Below are 21,037 nucleotides of genomic sequence, written 5' to 3' on the forward strand. Positions count from 1 at the left end.
TCACTGGCTGGCATTTTATGGGCTTACTATGACTGGCACTGTAATACACAGCTCGGCTGCTACAGAAAGGAGATTTTGCAGCAGCTGAGTTATTAAAGGAAAACTGACAGCACTAACCTGCTGGTACTGACTGTTTGTGAGGGTGGCACTAATCACAAGGGTGTTTACCTTATTTTACCTTAAAAGGGGTTATCCACCATAAGGGGACTTTAGCACTTACCTACCAAACAGTAATAGACATGCCTAGGAAGGATCTGTACTTGTCCTGGGGTTAAATGGCTATGTTGTGAGTCCACCATAATGTTGCTGCTTTCTTTTTGTGACATGGCAGTTTCCTGTTGGAGTTTTTTCTCCAGGATTCCTTTGTTTGTAAGTGTGAGGTAATTTTTCTTCCTCCTACACATCAGCCACCCCACCCAATGCAACACAGCTGAGCTCCCTTCGATGCTGTCCTTAAAAGTACAATTTTCTGCAGCCCTGTGGAGAATGATCTCCCCTCACCCAGCCCACCCTGTGAAGTACAGACAGGCTTCCTTTCAACGACTTACTAGTGATGTAATGTCTCGGACCCCACTGCAACCTGAGAAAAGCATGAGACAACATTAATTTTGTACACTGTTAAAAATGATCATAGGGTAAAAGATCACATAAGAATTGCGAGACCAGCCATCAAACACAGGTACAGCTACTATATTATGAACTACACTAACTTCACTGCCCCTGTAGCACAGTCAAAAAAAAAAAAAAAATCCTGGAGTAACCATTTAAGTGCTGTCGTTCCATATTACTAAAAATCTTAATATGAAAAAAAAAAAGAGGTTCTTGGTGCACTTGTTCTTCTTCCCGGACGGTCCTAATTCCTGCCGCCTAATGAATATTCATACTCTCCCTCTTCTGCAAGTAGCTGCTGCGTGTTGAAATTCCGCTCGTGCATGACCGTAGTCAGGGCCATGCATGCGGGAGATCTGTGCGTGCACATGTGTGCTATAAATTGTTGAAAATGTTACAAGACACAACAAGGTCTTGTAATAGCTTTTGTAATTTACAGTAGAAAGATACATTACAATACATAAAATCCGGAGAACTTTAACGTGCATAAGTGCATGAAAGTCAATACATGGGAAACACCTTTTGCCCATTCTTCCAGACAAAAAATGCTCCAACCCCTTAAAGCTAGATGGGTTGAATTGGAGTACATTAGTCATTCCCAGAGTCAAACAGATTTGCGTCTGGGCTTTCACTAGGTCATCGCAATATCTTTTAATGTTTTCCCTTAAACCTCGCAAATGTATCTTCAGCATTTTGTTTAGGATCGCTGTCAAACTAAAAGGTGAACACTATCGTGTCACTAGATGGAAACAGGTTTTCTAGAATGTACCTGTCGTCAACAAAAACTTTTTATATAATGTAGATAATACCAATATATATATGTTTGTAATATACATTGGTTGAAATAGATCTGTATTTTGTCCCTGCAGCTATTGCCTGTGTGTTTCTGTGAGGAGTCCACCCGAAGTGTGGGTGGACAAGCATGGCTCTGTGCACTGAGGACAAGCAGGGCTCTGTACACTGAGGACAAGCAGGGCTCTGTACACTTAGGACAAGCAGGGCTCTGTGCACTGAGGACAAGCAGGGCTCTGTACACTGAGGTCAAGCAGGGCTCTGTGCACTGAGGACAAGCAGGGCTCTGTACACTGATGACAAGCAGGGCTCTGCACTGAAGACAAGCAGGGCTCTGTACACTGAGGACAAGTAGGGCTCTGTGCACTGAGGACAAGCAGGGCTCTGTGCACTGAGGACAAGTAGAGCTCTGTGCACTGAGGACAAGCAGGGCTCTGTACACTGAGGAAAAGTAGGGCTCTTTACACTGAGGACAAACAGGGCTCTGTACACTGAGAACAAGCAGTGCTCTGTGCAGTGATGACAAGCAGTGCTCTGTGCAGTGAGGACAAGCAGGGCTCTGTGCACTGAGGCTCTGAAACGGGCTCCTGGATCACACAGCAGGATGATTGACAAACCAGAAGTCTGCACAGAGCCCTGCTTGTCCTGCCCTCACTTCCTGTATTTGGTCTCCTCACAGATACACACAGACAATTGCTGCAGGGACAGGATTTTTTCACCCAAAAATATACACATTTTTTAACCAATGTATATTACAAATATACATATGATGCTAATATCTACTTTATATAAAAAGTTTTGGTTGACAACAGGTACACTTTAAGAATTGTTATCTTTCCCTTAACCCTGACCAGTTTCTTTGTACTCACTTATGAGAAACATCACCACATAATGATACTGCCACCACCATGCTCTACTAAGGGAATAGAGATCTTGGGGTGATGGGATGTGTTGGGTTTGTGCCATGCTCAGCATTTTCCAAGGATAGCCAAATAGTTCAGTTTTAGTCTTATCTGACCAGATAAACTTCTTTCATGTGTTTCAGGAGTCTGCAATATGCTGTTTGGAGAACTCCCAATATGTTTTAGCCTGTTTTTCTTTAGGTAATTGCTTATTTTCTGGCCACAATCCCATAAACCCCCACTCTGTGGAGTATACAGCTTATAGTGGTCCTACAGACATATACTTTCAATTCTTTCTTTATAACCAGTCCTTCATCTATAATTCTCCACAACTTTATCTCTGACCTGTCTGGAGAGCTCATTGGTTGGTTTATGCCTCTTGGTTAATGGTGTTGCAGACTTTTGCAACAGGTGTATTGATACTGTCAACATGTGACAGATCATGTGACACAGTGGTTGTACACAGGGGACTAATTCAACTTGTCTTGTAACTTTTCAAGATATTGAGTTGGACCAGACATTATTTAGGGGTTTTACGGCAAAGAAGAAACACCAAGGAATGGGGGGGGGGGTTAATACTTTCACTCTATAGGCAATATACATATATATATATATATATATATATATATATATATATATATATATATATAAATAAATACAGACCACATACACACCATAAATACTTTATATACATGCACACATGGTGATGCCTGTTTTTCCTGACCCCATAGGCACAGCTCAGCAACCCTGAAAGTGATTTGTCAAATCTACTGAACAAAGCTCCCTCCCCATACAGTAAGCCATTGGACTTCTTTTCCTACAAATTGGGTTGACTTTGGTAAAATGACATGGCTGAAGGTTGCACTTTAGTGGGTAGGATAAATGTTAGCATCTCCTGTTCCTCATAGGATTGTCACTTTATTTATATTTTTTTATTGCTAATAAATTTGTCATTTTTTTTATACTTAAAAAGGTTTTTGCCAAGTGAGCCTGTCCTGCAAATGACCAGTTAATCTATGCCTGGTAATATAATGAGAGTTTTGAATGAGAATGTTCTGTGCTTTCATCCAATGTTGACTATACAGTACCTATCATGGTCAGAATTCCCTATAAAACTCTAGAGCCTGTCAGCTGTATAGATGAGTACATAGTACCTGGCGCCTTGGGACATACAGAATTAATGGCCATTTAGAAGCAGGGTCACCTGTACAACATATGAGCATATCCTATGTCTACACTAATAATATTTTGAAATGATAACAGCTATATACTTACAGCTATGTGCTGAATTGTATAATATAAAAAAAAAAAAATCGTCAAGTCAAGTTTGGCTTCTCCTTTTCCAATTCTTCTGTCATGTCTAGGTTTCCAGATTCTAAAGGACTCTATAATCCCCTACAAGTGGCCAAAGTCAGAGTTTTTCTGCACTTTTTTGCAGTCAGTAAAAGGTGTGTAGCCTGCGGGGAAGAGATCATTCATCAAATATTGACAGGTCTCTTCTTTTTTCATTAATCTGGTCCTCTTTCTTGTGGTTATCTATTAACAAAATAACCACAAAATGTTAGTATAGGTAATGAAAGGATATGTAATGAAAGTTTTACTTTTATGGAAAAAATTTGAATATGTGGGTATAGGCTAAAGCTGTAAATCTGTGGTCAGTGACACATCTTCTTGTCCTCAGATCCCTCCAATCGTCCCCTAACTGACCTAACTTCCCTCTGGTATTATTGCTGATGGAGAAGCACTTTATGACAGCAGCACCCTGAAACAGCTGTCTGCAGATGGGTCTTCTTCCCTTCTGGGGAGAATTCTGGCTTGGCATAAATCCCAATCAGTTTCTTAGACTTTGTAACTGGAGCCAGAGCTGATCTTAGGGCATGCTACCTGAGAAGGTGGTGTGATGAGCTGCTTTGTATATTCCTTACCCAGAAAGCCCGCGGAGTGCTAATGGCCTTTTTGATTCTCTGTTCTACATCGGAAGCGGTGCTCCTCCCTAAGAAGAATACTTACCTCAATACATATACAGTGGTCCCTCAACATACGATGGTAATTCGTTCCAAACGACCCATCGTTTGTCGAATCCATCGTATGTTGAGGGATCCGTGCAATGTAAAGTATAGGAAGCTGTACTCACCTGTCCCGGCCGCTCCGGACCAGGTCCTCACCGCTCCCGATGCTGTCCCAGGGGCTCCCGATGCTGTCCCGCTGCTCCGGTGTCTTCTTCGCGATCCTCCGGTGTCTTGTGCATCTTCTGCAGGGTCCGGGCCTCGCTTTCTGGTGACGTTATTACGCCGACACGGCGTGCGTAGTGACGTAATAACGACGCCGGAAAGCGAGGCCCGGACCCTGGAGAAGATGCGGAAGATGCCGGAGGATGGCGAAGTGAACCCAGAGCAGCGGGAATAGGTAAGCGAACCTGCCCGGGATGCTTAAACTGCTATCCGACAGCAGCTTAAGCATTTTGTGCTGTCGGATAGCAGTTAATGCGATGGCCCCGACATATAAAAGCATTGTATGTCGATGCTGACATTGACATGCGATGGCCTCTGAGAGGCCATTGTATGTCGATTTTATCATATGTCGGGGCCATCGCATGTCGGGGGGTTACTGTATTTAAAAAGACAAATCTGGAGAAGCCTTGGATCCTCTTTAAATAAAATAAAATTATGTTATTCCATAAAGTTTTATCCCAATTGTAATACCACTTAATACATCACTAGTGATAACTGTTCTGCACATAAGGGTGTTGTTTTAAATCGCTTTTTGTGTTTGTACTATTTAGCAAGTAGACTGTCCAGCTTTGGAGTTTTTTTTTTACCTGTGTTGCGCACTAGTCGGCATTTATCAAGATGTCTTCACCTTTTGATAAATGTTAGCTAATGTTTACATGTGAATTGGAGCTAATATGAAGCACACTACTGACTCGGCATGGATCAGCTTCCTGCTCCTGGTCCTGACTGGAGTGGCCATTAAACAAAACCATGTGACTTTTGCAAATGTTGCGCGTCATAAATCAATGCGTAAACTGTGCGCTTAAAAAACCACGCCCACTTTATTTTAGCTAGTGTATATATAGCTTTTTGTGCCTGTGAAAGTTGCATCATGAAAACAGAGCACTCTACGTGAATTCTCAAATATATAGGATTTGGGCTTTAATAAATGACACCCAAAGACTCTATTGTGCTGAAACGTTTTATCAAATGATCCTTTTGGCATGTAAAATAGATGCTGCAGAGCTTAACTTGCATGTTCAGACAGCAGCGGTGCAGACAAGTGACATCATCCTAAAGCACATTGTAAAAGCTTTCCATAGTTAAGCGCTATTGGGTACAATGCTAACATCTCATACAAGCTTATGACTGAGGGCAAGGTTGTTTCTTGTACTTTTGGATCCACAATACTGCGCTTATAGCCTGCTATGGGCCCATAGGGGAACATTTATCAATGTTGGTATGAGGTAGTATAGATTTTACCCCTGTTTTCTTGGTGTATTTTTTACACAGTCTCTAAAGATTAATCAAAATGGTGCACAAACTTGATCAAATCTGCACAATTATAGAAACCAGTGAGCTGCAGAGCTAGGGTTAAGCTTTGTGTTCTGGCATCTGACACATTTGTACGTGTCCTGTTAGCTGTCATACACCTGTGCAAAACAACACTTCTAAATTTTTTGGGTGCAAATAATAAATACAGCTCCACTGCAATAAGTGGTGTCTGGTGCACTAAACAGTAGACAACACTGAAAGATGTTCTTCTGAAAATTGCGCCCAAAAAATTGAAGGGATATTTAAAGAGGTGTAAAGCCAATGATAAATGTCCCCCATAGTGTATCTTTGGGTACATCTGTGTTAAATACGGGCACACACAGAGGTCCCCCCTCTCTTGAACAAGCTAAGTGAATGGGCGCCACTTCATTTTGTATATTACTGTGTGTTGTCTGTGCATTGCATTGTGTATCTATGTATAACTAACAAAAAAAAATAGTACAAGTTTGCATCTGCGAATAGTATGACTAATGTATAACTCCTTTCTGTACAGGTCACTTCAGTTGGGAAAAATATCTGAAGGAGACTGGATCTCAACCAGCACCTCCTCACTGCTTCAGACAGGTGAGATGTTCATGCAAAGAGGTTTTCAAAGTTCTAATCTGAATAACAGTATTATATCTGATAAACTCATATGTGATATATTTTAATTGAACATACTAAGCTTTTGATATATTAACACCTACTACATGCTACCTAACTATAATATAGGCGATAAATGGCTGGGGGCTCCAATCACTCAGACTCTCACCAATCAGAAGAATGGGTTCCCATATGCCCTGTTTGAATAGCATGGCAGTCTAGCACGTGTCCTGACGTTTCATTTAACTCTATGGGACTGGCAGGAATAGCTAAGCAATGGATATGTGCAACCAGCTCAGATCAAGCACTTCTGAAAGGTGCTCTGTCTCTTAAAGGATCATGCAACATAAATTGCAACAACAGTATAACAGTGAAACTGAATACAGTACTTGCAGAACACATTGCAGGCTACCTAAGCAGTCCACGGTTCTCTTACCTGTTATCACTCTGTTCAGCCATAAGAGTAGTCCCTGCGGTAGACAGTTAGCCACTCTTTTCTCTTGTCAGTCTGTCTGCTTGGGCATGTGCTAATGCCAGACACCTCTTTATGAAGTCTTTCAGCCTCGAAACGAAGTAGCCATTGCCCAAAATAGTCTGGCAGCGCCCTTACATACTGTGGCCCTCTGGCAAGTCAACCCAAGGGCAATGCAGGCATACAGTACAAGTAGGGGAAATTAAACATGGCATCAGTGGGGACATGTTAACAGGGGCAATAGCAACTCAAGGAGAAAAACCAAGGTGTGAACAAAAGGTTTATCAGTAATATCCTCCATGTTGCTGCTACTTCTTGGGATGCACTATAGACACGCATAAGAGTAGCATGCATTGTATGGAAGACATCATAGCTGCAATTACAGATGAAGCCTGCAGAGCAAAAATCTGGTGAAAAATGTTATATACAAGTGATATAATGGGAAGAAATGCTACTCCTCATGTGCACACATTACAGCTTATCTTGAAAAGATACCTGAATCAACAGGAGAAGTAACTTATATCTATCTATCTGTGGTGGCCCAGTACAGGAGTTGTACCCCTGTACCCTTGCTGTCCTGCCGGGCAGCCTCCCTGCCGTGTCTCCTTGGCCCCCTGCATTTGTTATGATAGTTATCTTTGTACTGTGTGTTGTATATAAAAGTGTTATAGCTTTAAGAACAGCTGTCATGTGATTAAACAGTTGTCATGTGATTGTAACCCAGTGAGGTATCAGTGACCATGTGACCTAAGGGTGACCTATGGGACCCCTCAGAGTCTCCGCCATATAAGCCCTGGGTGGAGCCTCTGCTCTCTCTTCTTGCTTAGCTGAGTTGTAGTAAGGTCAAGTCCTAGGTGTGTGTCTGGAGTCCATAGGAGGCCTATATTCAGTCAAGCAGCCACGGATTCTCAAGTACATTGCCCCACAGGTCAAGTCAAAGCCTGGTAAGCTACAAAAGGGGTGAAGTAAGTCATAGTCTGTCATAGTCAAGTCAGTCAAAGTCAACCTATCTTAAGTCCGTGTGGCCTGCATCAAAATTGTCCAAGTCCACTGTAAGTCCCAGGGAGCCCTAAGGTCTCTGAAGTCACTGGTCACCTCCGTGGGCCTGGCTAAGCTGTATAGACTGTTACATCTTTCTGACTCAGTAAAGCTGCCGTTGTTCCGTAACTTGGTGTCTGAGTCATTATTGCCCCCCGTGCCGACTTTTGGGGCAATGTTTTTAACACCAAGCATAACCTGGATATAAAGGTACTGAAAAACCTGCACCCTCACTATCTGCTGTGAAACTACTAATGCCTGCAGGTCCACAGGCATGCTGGAAACTCCATAACCTAATGGGAAAACCCCAGGCTAAGTGTTACTAAAAAATACTGGGCGTGAACTTCAGCGTGTAATCCTATTTTTCAGAGGCCTTTTTAAAAATTAAATGGGTATTCCGGTGGAAAACCTTTTTTTATTTTAATCAACTGGTGGCAGAAAGTTAAATAGATTTGTAAATTACTTCTATTAAAAAATCTTAATCCTTCCAGTACTTATTAGCTGCTGAATACTACAGAGGAAATTATTTTCTTTTTGGAGCACAGTGCTCTCTGCTGACATCATGACCACAGTTCTCTCTGCTGACACCTCCGTCCATTTTAGGAACTGTCCAGAGCAGCATATGTTTGCTATGGGGATTTTCTCCTACTCTGGACAGTTCTTAAAATGGACAGAGATGTCAGCAGAGAGCACTGTGGTCATGATGTCAGTAGGGAGCACTGTGTTCCAAAAGAAAATAATTTCCTCTGTAGTATTCAGCTGCTAACAAGTACTGGAAGGGTTAATTTAATAGCAGTAATTTACAAATCTGTTCAACTTTCTGGCACCAGTTGATAAAAAATAATAATAATAATTTCCACTGGAGTACCCCTTTAACCCCTTAAGGACCCAGCCAATTTTCACTGTAGGACCCGGCCATTTTTTGCACATCTGACCACTGTCACTTTAAACATTAATAACTCTGGACTGCTTTTACCTTTCATTCTGATTCCAGATTGTTTTTTTATGTGACATATTCTACTTTATGATAGTGGTAACATTTTGTCGATATTTGCATCATTTCTTCCAATTCCAAAATTTGATGAAAAAATTGAAAATTTAGCATTTTTTTTTACATTGAAGCTCTCTGCTTATAAGGAAAATGAATATTCCAAATTAATTATATATTGATTCACATATACAATATGTCTACTTTATATTTGCATTATAAAGTTTACATGTTTTTACTTTTGGAAGACATCAGAGGGCTTCAAAGTATAGCAGCAATTTTCCAATTTTTCACAAAATTATAAAAATCGAAATTTTTCAGGGACCAGTTCTGTTTCGAAGTGGATTTGAAGGGCTTTCATATTAGAAATACCCCATATTTACCCCATTATAAAAACTGCACCCCTCAAAGTATTCAAAATGACATTCAAAAGGTTTGTTATCCCTTTAGGTGTTTCACAGGAATAGCAGCAAATTGAAGGAGAAAATTCAAAATCTTTATTTTTTTACACTGGCATGTTCTTGTAGACCCAGTTATTGAATTTTTACAAGGGGTAAAAGGAGAGAAACCTTCCTAAAATGTGTAATCCAATTTCTCTCAAGTAATAAAATACCTCATACGTGTATGTCAAGTGTTTGGCGGGCGCAGTAGAGGGCTCAGAAGGGAAGGAGCGACAGTGGGATTTTGGAGAGTGAGTTTTTCTGAAATGGTTTGGGGGGGGCATTTCACATTTAGGAAGCTCCTATGGTGCCAGAACAGCAAAAAAAAAAAGCACATGGCATACTATTTTGGAAACTACACCCCTAAAGGCACGTAACAAGGGGTCCAGTGTAGCCTTAACACACCACAGGTGTTTGACGACTTTTCGTTAAAGTTGGATGTGTAAATGATTTTATTTATTTTTTCACTAAAATGCTAGTTTTCTCTCAAATTTAAAATGTTTACAAGGGATAAAGGACAAAATGCCCCCCAAAATTTGTAACCCCATCTCTTCTGAGTATGGAAATACCCCATGTTAGGACGTAAAATGATCTGCGGGCAAACTACAATGCTCAGAAGAGAAGGAGTCACATTTGGCTTTTGAAAAGCAAATTTTGCTGAAATGGTTTTTGGGGGGCATGTCCCATTTAGGAAGCCCCTATGGTGCCAGGACAGCAAAAAAAAAAAAACATATGGCATACTATTTTGGAAACTACACCCCTCAAGGCACATAACAAGGGGTCCAGTAAGCCTTAACACCCCACAGGTGTTTGACGACTTTGGATGTGTAAATTATTATTATTTTTTTCCACTAAAGTGCTAGTTTTCCCTCAAATTTAAAATTTTTACATGGGATAATAGGACAAAATGCCCCCCCAAAATTTGTAACCCCATCTCTTCTGAGTATGGAAATACCCCATGTGTGGACGTCAAGTGCTCTGCTGGTGCACTGCTCAGAAGAGAAGGAGCACCATTGAGCTTTTGGGAAAAAAAATTTGGAATGGAAGTCAGGGGCCATGTGCGTTTACAAAGTCCCCCGTGCTACCAGAACAGTGGACACCCCCATATGTGACCCTATTTTGGAAACTACACCCCTCACAGAATTTAATAAGGGGTGCAGTGAGTATTTACACCCCACTGGCATTTGACAGATCTTTGGAACAGTGGACTGTGCAAATGAAAAATTACATTTTTCATTTTCACGGACCACTGTTCCAAAAATCTGTCAGACACCTGTGGAGCGTAAATGCTCACTGTACCCCTTATTACATTACGTGAGGGGGGAAGTTTCCAAAATGGGGTCACATGTGGGGGGGGGTCCATTGTTCTGGCACTATGGGGGCTTTGTAAACACACGTGGCCTTCAATTCCGGACAAATTTTCTCTTCAAAAGCCCAATGGTGCTCCTTCTCTTATGAGCATTGTAGTTCGCCCGCAGAGCACTTTACATCCACATATGGGGTATGTTCTTACTCAGAAGAAATGGGGTTACAAATTTTGGGGGGCTTTTGTCCTATTTTCCCTAAAAATTTCAGGGTAACACCAGCATTTTAGTGAAACATATTTACTTTTTTTTTTCATTTTTCCATCCAACTTTGAAGAATTTTCATTAAACACCTGTGGGGTGTTAAGGCTCATTATACCCCTTGTTACGTTCCGTGAGGGGTGTAGTTTACAAAATGGGGTCAGATGTGGGTATTTCTTTTTTTGCGTTTATGTCAGAACCGCTGTAAAATCAGCCACCCCTGTGCAAATCAGCAATTTAGGCCTCAAATGTTCATAGTGCACTCTCACTCCTGAGCCTTGTTGTGCGCCCGCAGAGCATTTTACACCCACATATGGGGTATTTCCGTACTCAGGAGAAATTGCGTTACAAATTTTCGGGGTTTTCTTTTTTTTCTTTTAACGCTTGTGAAAATGAAAATGATGGGGCAACACCAGCATGTTAGTGTAAAAATTTTTTTTTTTTTTACACTAACAAGCTGGTGTTGCCCCCAACTTTTGTTTTTCATAAGGGTAAAAGGAGAAATTTGTAGTGCAATTTCTCCCGAGTACGGAAATTCCCCATATGTGGCCCTAAACTGTTTCCTTGAAATACGACAGGGCTCTGAAGTGAGAGAGCTCCATGCGCATTTGTGGACTAATTTAGGGATTGCATAGGGGTGGACATAGGGGTATTCTATGCCAGTGATTCCCAAACAGGATGCCTCCAGCTGTTGCCAAACTCCCAGCATGCCTGGACAGTCAGTGGCTGTCCGGAAATGCTGGGAGTTGTTGTTTTTCAACAGCTGGAGCTTCCGTTTTGGAAACACTGCCATACAATACATTTTTCATTTTTATTGGAGGGGACAGTGTGAGGGGGTGTAGTGTAGTGTTTTTAGGGTACATTCGCACTGGGAGGTTACGGTGAGTTTCCTGCTAGGATTTTGTGCTGCGGCGAAAAATTTAACGCAGCTCAAACTTCAAGCAGGAAACTTACTGGAAACCTGTCTGTGTGAATGTACCATGTACATTCACATGGGGGGGGGGGGGGGGAGGGCAAACCTCCAGCTGTTTCAAAATTACAACTCCCAGCATGTACTGACAGACTGTGCATGCTGGGAGTTGTACTTTTGCAACAGCTGGAGGCACGCTGGTTGGAAAACCTTCAGTTAGGTTCTGTTACCTAGCCCAGTATTTTCCAACCAGTGTGTCTCCAGCTGTTGCAAAACTACAACTCCCAGCATGTACTGATCGCCGAAGGACATGCTTGGAGATGTAGTTATGCAACAGCTGGAGGTGCGCAACTACGACTCCCAGCATGCCGTGACAGCTGTTTGCTTTTTGGGCATGCTGGGATTTGCAGTTTAGCAACATCTGGAAGGCTACAGTTTAGAGTCCACTGCACAGTGATCTCCATACTGTGGCCCTCCAGATGTTGCGACACTACAAATCCCAGCATGCCCAGACAGCAAACTGCTGTGTGGGCATGCTAGGAGTTGTAGTTTTGCAAGATCTAGAGGGCTACAGTTTGGAGATTACTGTGCAGTAGTCTCTAAATTGTAGACCTCCAGCTGTTGCAAAACTACAACTCCCAGCATGCCCAAACAGCTGTCTGGGCATGCTGGTACTTGTAGGTTTGCAACATTTGGAGGGCTACTGTTTAGAGACCACTGTATAGTGGTCTCAGACTGTAGCCCTCCAGATGTTGCTAGGCAACTCACCGGCTTCTGTAGGATCCAAGGAGCCAGCCGCATGATATCTCGGTTTCCCCATCCTGCCCTGCCTATTGTGGGTGGGCAGAACGGGGAAACCGAAAGTAACCCCCCCCCCCCGATCTGCTATTGGTCGTCGTGTCAATACGACCAATAGCAGGGATAGGAGGGGTGGCACCCCTGGGGGATCATGAGTGTCTTGGACAACTGCGATTCCCCTTATATTCCGGGTAACCATAGACCCGTAATGACCAGTAATTGCGCAAATCGCAAGTTTTAATTCACTTGCGATTTACCGCAATCGCCAACATGGGGGGGGGGGGGGGGGGGTTGTCTGATGACCCCCCTGGGTGTTTGCTGAATGATTTCAGCATGCATCCCGGTTAGATCCCCGCCCGGCACACGGCGGGGACCGGAATTCTCCATGACGTATGCGTACTAGGGATCAACCGATTTTCGGTATGGCCGATATTATCGGCCGATAATCACGATTTTGGGGATTATCGGTATTGGCAATTACCTTGCCGATAAGCCAATAATGCACCGCCCCCACCGCGACCGCCCCCCGACCCACCGCACTGCGTCGCACCCCCTACCGTAGTGCTGGGCGGTATACCGGTATGGATTTTGGCCCATACCGCTATACTGGTCGGGCCCCTCCCCCACCCTCCGAGTCAATAAAAAAAAATTAAACTTACCCGTAATGGGGGTGGTCCGGGCCATCGATCGTTCCTGTAGTGTCTGGGGGTATTCCGGGTGAAGAGTGAACCGGTCCGGGCTGTCCTTCTTCTCCCACGGTCTTCTTCTCCACTCCGGGCAGGCTCCGGCCTAGTACGCTGCATAGACGCCGCTACGCCGTGACGGCAAACGGGCGTCACTGCGCAGCGGCGTCTATGCAGCGTACTAGGCCGGAGCCCGCCCGGAGTGGAGAAGATGACCGCCGGAGAAGAAGAACAGCCCGGACCGGTTCACCCTCCACCCGGAACGCCCCCGGACACTACAGGAACGATGGATGGATGGCCCGGACCACCCTGACAGGTAGGGGGAGAGAAGCGGGTGGTGGTGGCGGCGGCCTATGGCACCGCAAAAGCCACTGCAGTGCATTGATTTAAAGCGCCCGCTTTAAATCAATGCTCTGCAGCGGTGTCAAGGGGGGATAAATAGCCGATAACTTATTCCAGAATATCGGTATAAGTTATCGGCTATCGGCCCTAACCTCCACCGATTATCGGCCCTAAAAAAATGATATCGGTCGATCCCTAACGCGTACGTCATGGGTCCTTAAGTACCAGGGTGTTATAACGTACGCGTATGTCAGGGGTCCTTAAGAGGTTAAAGAAGTGATCTGAGTGGTTGCACAGGTTTTAATGAATCTCCCCACATGTGTCTCCATGCTCTAACACAGTGTTTACCAACTAGGGTGTCTCCTGCTGTTTCCAAACTACAACTTTTTTGAATTATTTTTTTTTTTTTACAATTTATTAACAAAAGTCAATATAACAGCAATTGTGATACATATAACAACATGACAAAGTGAATAAAACATAACCTGAGCAGCTCAATTTCTTTTCAATAAATTGTCTTTCAAAAAAGAAAACCTGAGTAGTGTATACCAAACCACACTATACGATATATATGTTGCAATATATATGAGGCAAAACTTCCTTCCTATCAGACTCCTGTGAAGGAGAAATATAACATTTTCCATAGGATTAGTATAGCACAGACAACCCCTGCCAAAGAAATGCCTGTAGTAAAACCCAACAATGAACTCCTTTTTTTTATCATCTGCTTATATGTTTGTTTTTTTTCTTTTTGTTTTTTTCCATTTTCTATGTACAGTCCTGTTCTCCACCATCCAATGATTTCAAGATTGGAATGAAGTTAGAAGCCCAGGACCCAAGAAATACAACGTCCACTTGCATCGCCTCTGTGGTAGGCCTCACAGGAGCACGACTTAGACTGCGTCTTGATGGAAGTGACAACAAAAATGATTTCTGGAGATTGGTGGATTCATCAGAGATCCAACCCATTGGCACATGTGAAAAGAGTGGGGGCATGCTGCAGCCTCCCCTAGGTGTGTCTTATTGATGTATTTCTTTTTATATCTATGGGTTACTTAAAGGAAGAGGCACTGTGCACCCAGTTTTCTTCTTTGCCACTGTTTATCCAGCTCTACCGATTGTCTGCCTCCTACTAACACTTATGACATAAAAAATCTATTAAAAAATCTTAATCCTTCCAGTACTTTTTAGGGGCTGTATAATAAAGAGAAATCCAAAAAAGAAATGCATTTCCTTTGATGTCATGACCACAGTGCTCTCTGCTGACCTCTGCTGTCCATTTTAGGAACTGTCCAGAGCAGGAGAAAATCCCCATAGCAAACATATGCTGCTCTGGACAGGAGAGGTCAGCAGATGGGCACTGTGGTCATGACATCAAAGGAAATGCATTTCTTTTTTGGGTTTCTCTTTAGTATACAGCCCCTAAAAAGTACTGGAAGGATTAAGATTTTTTAATAGAAGTTAGTTACAAATCTGTTTAACTTTCTGGCCCCAGTTGATTGTTTTCCACGGGAGTACCCCTTTAAATATGTTCAGTAGGTCCTGAGAAATGCCCCCCAAAAGATCCTCTCCTAAATTCTGGGAATTGCGGACAGGGGGCTTCACCCGCACAATTTACTTATTCATTGTCTGTGTGTGTCACTAAGATGTGGAGTCACAGACAATGAATATGTAAATAGAGCTAAAGAAGCCCCGCCCACTGTGCGCAATTCACTATATTTAACAGAGGATCTTCTGGGGGACATATCTCAGGACCTACTGGACATATTTAAGTAAGTGACCCTTAGTTGGACTCCTGTTCACCCACACTATAACCCAGGTTTTTTATTTTTTTAAACTATGTGCACAGGCTTGGTAATAAAATAAAATAGCTTAAACATACCTCCCTTGCTCCACGCCAGGCTCTGGTATCAGGGTGTCCCATTTGCAGCCACTAACACTTCCCCTTTTGGAGCTGATGTAGCTCACAGTACCTCTCTGCCAGTAACTGGCCGCAGCGGTGTCCCATCTCAGTATATATATATATATATATATATATATATACACATATATATATATACAGTTGCAAGAAAAAGTATGTGAAACCTTTGGAATTATATGGATTTCTGCAAAAATTGGTCATAAAATGTGATCCTATCTTCATCTAAGTCACAACAATAGACAATTACAGTCTGCTTAAACTAATAACAGACAAATAATTAAATCTTATCATATTTTTATTGAACACACCATGTAAAAATTTACAGTGCAGGTGGAAAAAGTATGTGAACCCCTAGACTAATGACATCTCCAAGAGCTAATTGCGAGTGAGGTGTCATCCAACTGGAGTCCAATCAATGAGATGAGATTAGAAGTGTTAGTTACAGCTGCCCTATAAAAAAAAGACCCACCAGTTCTGGGTTTGCTTTTCACAAGAAGCATTGCCTGATGTGAATGATGCCTCACACAAAAGAGCTCTCAGAAGACCTACGATTAAGAATTGTTGACTTGCATGAAGCTGGAAAGGGTTATAAAAGTATTTCCAAAAGCCTTGCTGTTCATCAGTCCACGGTAAGACAAATTGTCTATAAATGGAGAAAGTTCAGCACTGCTGCTACTCTCCCAAGGAGTGGCCGTCCTGCAAAGATGACTGCAAGAGCACAGTGCAGACCACTCAATGAGATGAATCCTAGAGTGTCTGCTAAAGACTTACAAAAGTCTCTGGCATATGCTAACATCCCTGTTAGCGAATCTACGATACATAAAACACTAAACAAGAATGGATTTCATGGGAGGATACCACAGAGGAAGCCACTGCTGTCCAAAAAAAAGTTTGCACAAGAGCACCTGGATGTTCCACAGCAGTACTGGCAAAATATCCAGTGGACAGATGAAACCAAAGTCGAGTTGTTTGGAAGAAACACACAACACTATGTGTGGAGAAAAAGAGGCACAGCACACCAACATCAAAACCTCATCCCAACTGTGAAGTATGGTGGTGGGGGCATCATGGCTTGGGGCTGCTTTTCTGCATCAGGGCCTGGACAGATTGCTATCATCGAAGGAAAAATGGATTCCCAAGTTTATCAAGACAGGAGAACTTAAAGGGGTTATCCAGGAAAAAATGTGTATATATATATCTCAACTGGCTCCAGAAAGTTAAACAGATTTGTAAATTAGTTCTATCATTTTTTTTTTTTAATCCTTTTAGTACTTATGAGCTGCTGAAGTTGAGTGGTTCTTTTCTGTCTAAGTGCTCTCTGATGACACCTGTCTCGGAAACTGTCTAGAGTAGAAGCAAATCCCCATAGCAAACCTCTTCTACTCTGTGCAGTTCCCGAGACAAGCAGAGATGTCAGCAGAGAGCACTGTTGACAGACAGAAAATAACAACTCAACTTCAGCAGCTGATTATTGGAAGGATTAAGATTTTTTAATAGAAGTAATTTACAAATCTGTTTAACTTTCTGGAGCCAGTTGATATATAAAAAATGTTTTTCCTGGAATACCCCTTTAAGGCTATCTGTCCACCAGCTGAAGCTCAACAGAAGATGGGTGTTGCAGGAGGACAGCAACCCAAAGCATAGAAGTAAATCAACAACAGAATGGCTTAAACAGCAGAAAATACATCTTCTGGATTGGCCCAGTCAGAGTCCTGATATCAACCCGATTGAGAGGCTGTGGCATGACCTCAAGAAAGCGATTCACACCAGACATCCCAAGAATATTGCTGAACTGAAACTGTTCTGTAAAGAGGAATGGTCAAGAATTACTCCTGACCGTTGTGCACGTCTGATCTGCAACTACAGGAAACGTTTAGTTGAAGTTATTGCTGCCAAAGGAGGTTCAACCAGTTATTAAATTTAAGGGTTCACATACTTTTTCTACCTGCACTGTGAATGTTTAGTTCTTTGTCTGTTATTAGTTTACTTTAAGTAGACTGTGATTTTCTATTGTCGTGACTTAGGTGAAGATTAGATCACATTTTATGACCAATTTGTGCAGAAATCCATATAATTCCAAAGGGTTCACATACTTTTTCTTGCAACTGTGTATATATAAAGACAAAAAAATTCTGCAGCACTCCGTAGTATGTGATGAAAGATGAGTAGTTTATTCCATCAGACAAGTTCAACGTTTCGGTCGCCAGTTACGGCCATTTTCAAGCATGCTTGAAAATGGCCGCAACTGGCGACCGAAACGTTGCACTTGTCTGATGGAATAAACTACTCATCTTTCATCACATACTGCGGAGTGCTGCAGAAACTTTTTGTCTTTGTCTACGGTGCCTGGGACCGGGCCTTTGTCTGCTTGCACCCCCCTGTATTTTTTACACTTTAGGAGTGCTGCTCCGCCACAATTTTGTGTATATATATATATATATATATATATATATATATAAATATATATATGATACATATGTGTATAATTCAGTTACCTCAGTTATGGAGGGTTGACCTCCTACCAATCCAATATCTAGTGCCCTTTTTGGGCATCAGAAGCATCACAATAGATATTATCTGGAGTATCTGCCAGCAAAATAATCTCAAGGGTATGACCAGTTTAATAGCTGAAGAATTTAGAGTTTTACAGTTTCAGGAAAACATCATCTGTTAGTGTTACTTTTCTTGGCTTCTCATTGCAGAGTATAGCATTTGCAGGCTACTAAATGCTCTTATCTATAGAGAATTCATGACTGTAACAGAATCTGTTTTTAGGTTTTAGACTTAATGCCTCCTCTTGGCCTATGTTCCTCCTGAAGACACTAAACGGAGCTGAGATGGCACCAGCTAAAATATTCCACAAGGTATAATTGAATTTTGTTAATTATATTTTCACACATTTGTCTTGTAAAAATAAACTGAATTGAGATTTATCCCTTGGCTTTTAGGTGGCAAATATTTGTACTGTGTTGATACAGCATGAACTTTTAGCATAGTCATATTACTTCTAAACATCATTATATGAGCTCCCACATTGCATTGCTTTTTGGCTACTGAAAAATTATAGTTGTAGCTTTGGAGAAAAATTTGTAACTTAAATCCTTTTATTACATACATAACTATATATTTACAACTTCTTAGGCTTGGCCCACAAATGTATGCAGTTAATTTTGTCCTCAGAGGTTATTCTCTGATTATTTATGGGTGTCGTAGGAAAAGTTGATTGATGGCCTAAAAAGGGGGTGGGGTGCTTTTATACATGCAATATATGGGGCTTGGGTCCTCAGCTCTGTACACGGTATAGTGAAGTAATCTGGCAAGGCTTTTCAGTTCTGGGCTTACATCCAGGTCCCATGGCTTGCCTGATCAGCTATTGATGGCCTCTCCAAAGGTGTTTTTTTCATGAGAGGGAAAAATATACACCAATATAGTATATACGCTTTCACTTCTTCACTGTTTCTCCTTTGCCACAGTCTGGGTCCCTCCTCAGTCTGGCACTGGCGTCATTGAAGCAAATTGGGCCTGCTACCATTCCCTGCACAGCTGGGTGGGCCTGCTATGCGTGGAAAACATAAAAATAATCACAATGCTAAATTTGCGCTGTGGTCACTTCATTCCCAGGATCATTACTAGAGATCAGCAATGACATCACTGAGAATGTAACCTATCTATTCACTAGAGATCAGCAATGACATCACTGAGAATGTAACCTATCCATTCAGTAGAGATCAGCAATGACATCACTGAGAATGTAACCTATCCATTCACTAGAGATCAGCAATGACCTAACTGAGAATACAACCTATCCATTCACTAGAGACCAGCAATGGCATCACTGAGAATGTCACCTATCCATTCAGTAGAGATCAGCAATGACATCACTGAGAATGTAACCTATCCATTCACTAGAGATCAGCAATGACATCACTGAGAATGTAACCTATCCATTCAGTAGAGATCAGCAATGACATCACTTAGAATGCAGTCTATTGATTCATTAGAGATCAGCAATTAAATCACTGAGAATGCACCCTATCCATTCAGTAGAGATCAGCAATGACATCACTGAGAATGTAACCTATCCATTCACTAGAGATCAGCAATGACATCACTGAGAATGTAACCTATCCATTCACTAGAGATCAGCAATGACTTCACTGAGAATGTAACCTATCCATTATGTAGAGATCAGCAATAGCATCACTGAGAATGTAACCTATCTATTCACTAGAGACCAGCAATGACATCACTGAGAATGTAACCTATCTATTCACTAGAGATCAGCAATGACATCACTGAGAATGTAACCTATCCATTCACTAGAGATCAGCAATGACATCACTGAGAATGTAACCTATCCATTCACTAGAGATCAGCAATGACATCACTGAGAATGTAACCTATCCATTCAGTAGAGATCAGCAATGACATCCCTGAGAATACACCCTATCCATTCACTAGAGATCAGCAATGACATCACTGAGAATGTAACCTATCTATTCACTAGAGATCAGCAATGACATCACTGAGAATGCAGCCTATTCATTCACTAGAGATCAGCATTGACATCACTGAGAATGCAGTCTATTGATTGATTAGAGATCAGCAATGACATCACTGAGAATGTAACCTATCCATTCACTAGAGATCAGCAATGACTTCACTGAGAATGTAACCTATCCATTCACTAGAGATCAGCAGTGACATCACTGAGAATGTAACCTATCCATTCACTAGAGATCAGCAATGAAATCACTGAGAATTCAGCCTATCTATTCAATAGAGATCAGTAATGATTTTACTGAGAATGCAACCCACTGAGAATACAACCTATCCATTCACTTGAGATCAGCAATTACATCACTGAGAATGTAACCTATCTATTCACTAGAGAACAGCAATGACTTCACTGAGAATTCAGCCTATCTATTCAATAGAGATCAGTAATGATTTTACTGAGAATGCAACCCACTGAGAATACAACCTATCCATTCACTAGAGACCAGCAATTACATCACAGAGAATGTAACCCATCTATTCACTAGAGATCAGCAATGACATCACTGAGAATGCAGCCTATTCATTCACTAGAGATCAGCAATGACATCACTGAGAATGCAGCCTATTCATTCACTAGAGATCAGCAATGACATCACTGAGAATGTAACCTATCTATTCACTAGAGATCAGCAATTACATCACTTAGAATGCAGTTTATTGATTGATTAGAGATCAGCAATGACATCACTGAGAATGTAACCTATCCATTCAGTAGAGATCAGCAATGATATCACTGAGAATGTAACCTATCCATTCAGTAGAGATCAGCAATGACATCACTGAGAATGTAACCTATCCATTCAGTAGAGATCAGCAATGACATCACTGAGAATGTAACCTATCCATTCAGTAGAGATCAGCAATGACATCACTGAGAATGTAACCTATCC

At 41.9% G+C, this 21,037-nt stretch overlaps 1 protein-coding gene across 3 annotated transcripts in view; it reads left to right on the forward strand.

The window, feature by feature from the left end:
- Nucleotides 1-21,037, forward strand: part of SCMH1 (Scm polycomb group protein homolog 1) — a 78,129-nt gene that overhangs the window by 19,292 nt on the left and 37,800 nt on the right. For 2 of the 3 annotated variants that reach the window (XM_056557327.1, XM_056557328.1), the window contains 3 exons: nucleotides 6,342-6,412; nucleotides 14,445-14,679; nucleotides 18,363-18,451. In XM_056557327.1, the coding sequence (XP_056413302.1) occupies nucleotides 6,342-6,412; nucleotides 14,445-14,679; nucleotides 18,363-18,451 (395 nt within the window). Of the gene's footprint in view, nucleotides 1-3,034; nucleotides 3,099-6,341; nucleotides 6,413-14,444; nucleotides 14,680-18,362; nucleotides 18,452-21,037 lie in introns of all 3 variants that reach the window. The other variant, XM_056557326.1, reaches the window with a different exon arrangement.

This window comes from Hyla sarda, chromosome 2 (genome assembly GCF_029499605.1).
Source record: "Hyla sarda isolate aHylSar1 chromosome 2, aHylSar1.hap1, whole genome shotgun sequence".
Classification (NCBI taxonomy): domain Eukaryota; kingdom Metazoa; phylum Chordata; class Amphibia; order Anura; family Hylidae; genus Hyla; species Hyla sarda.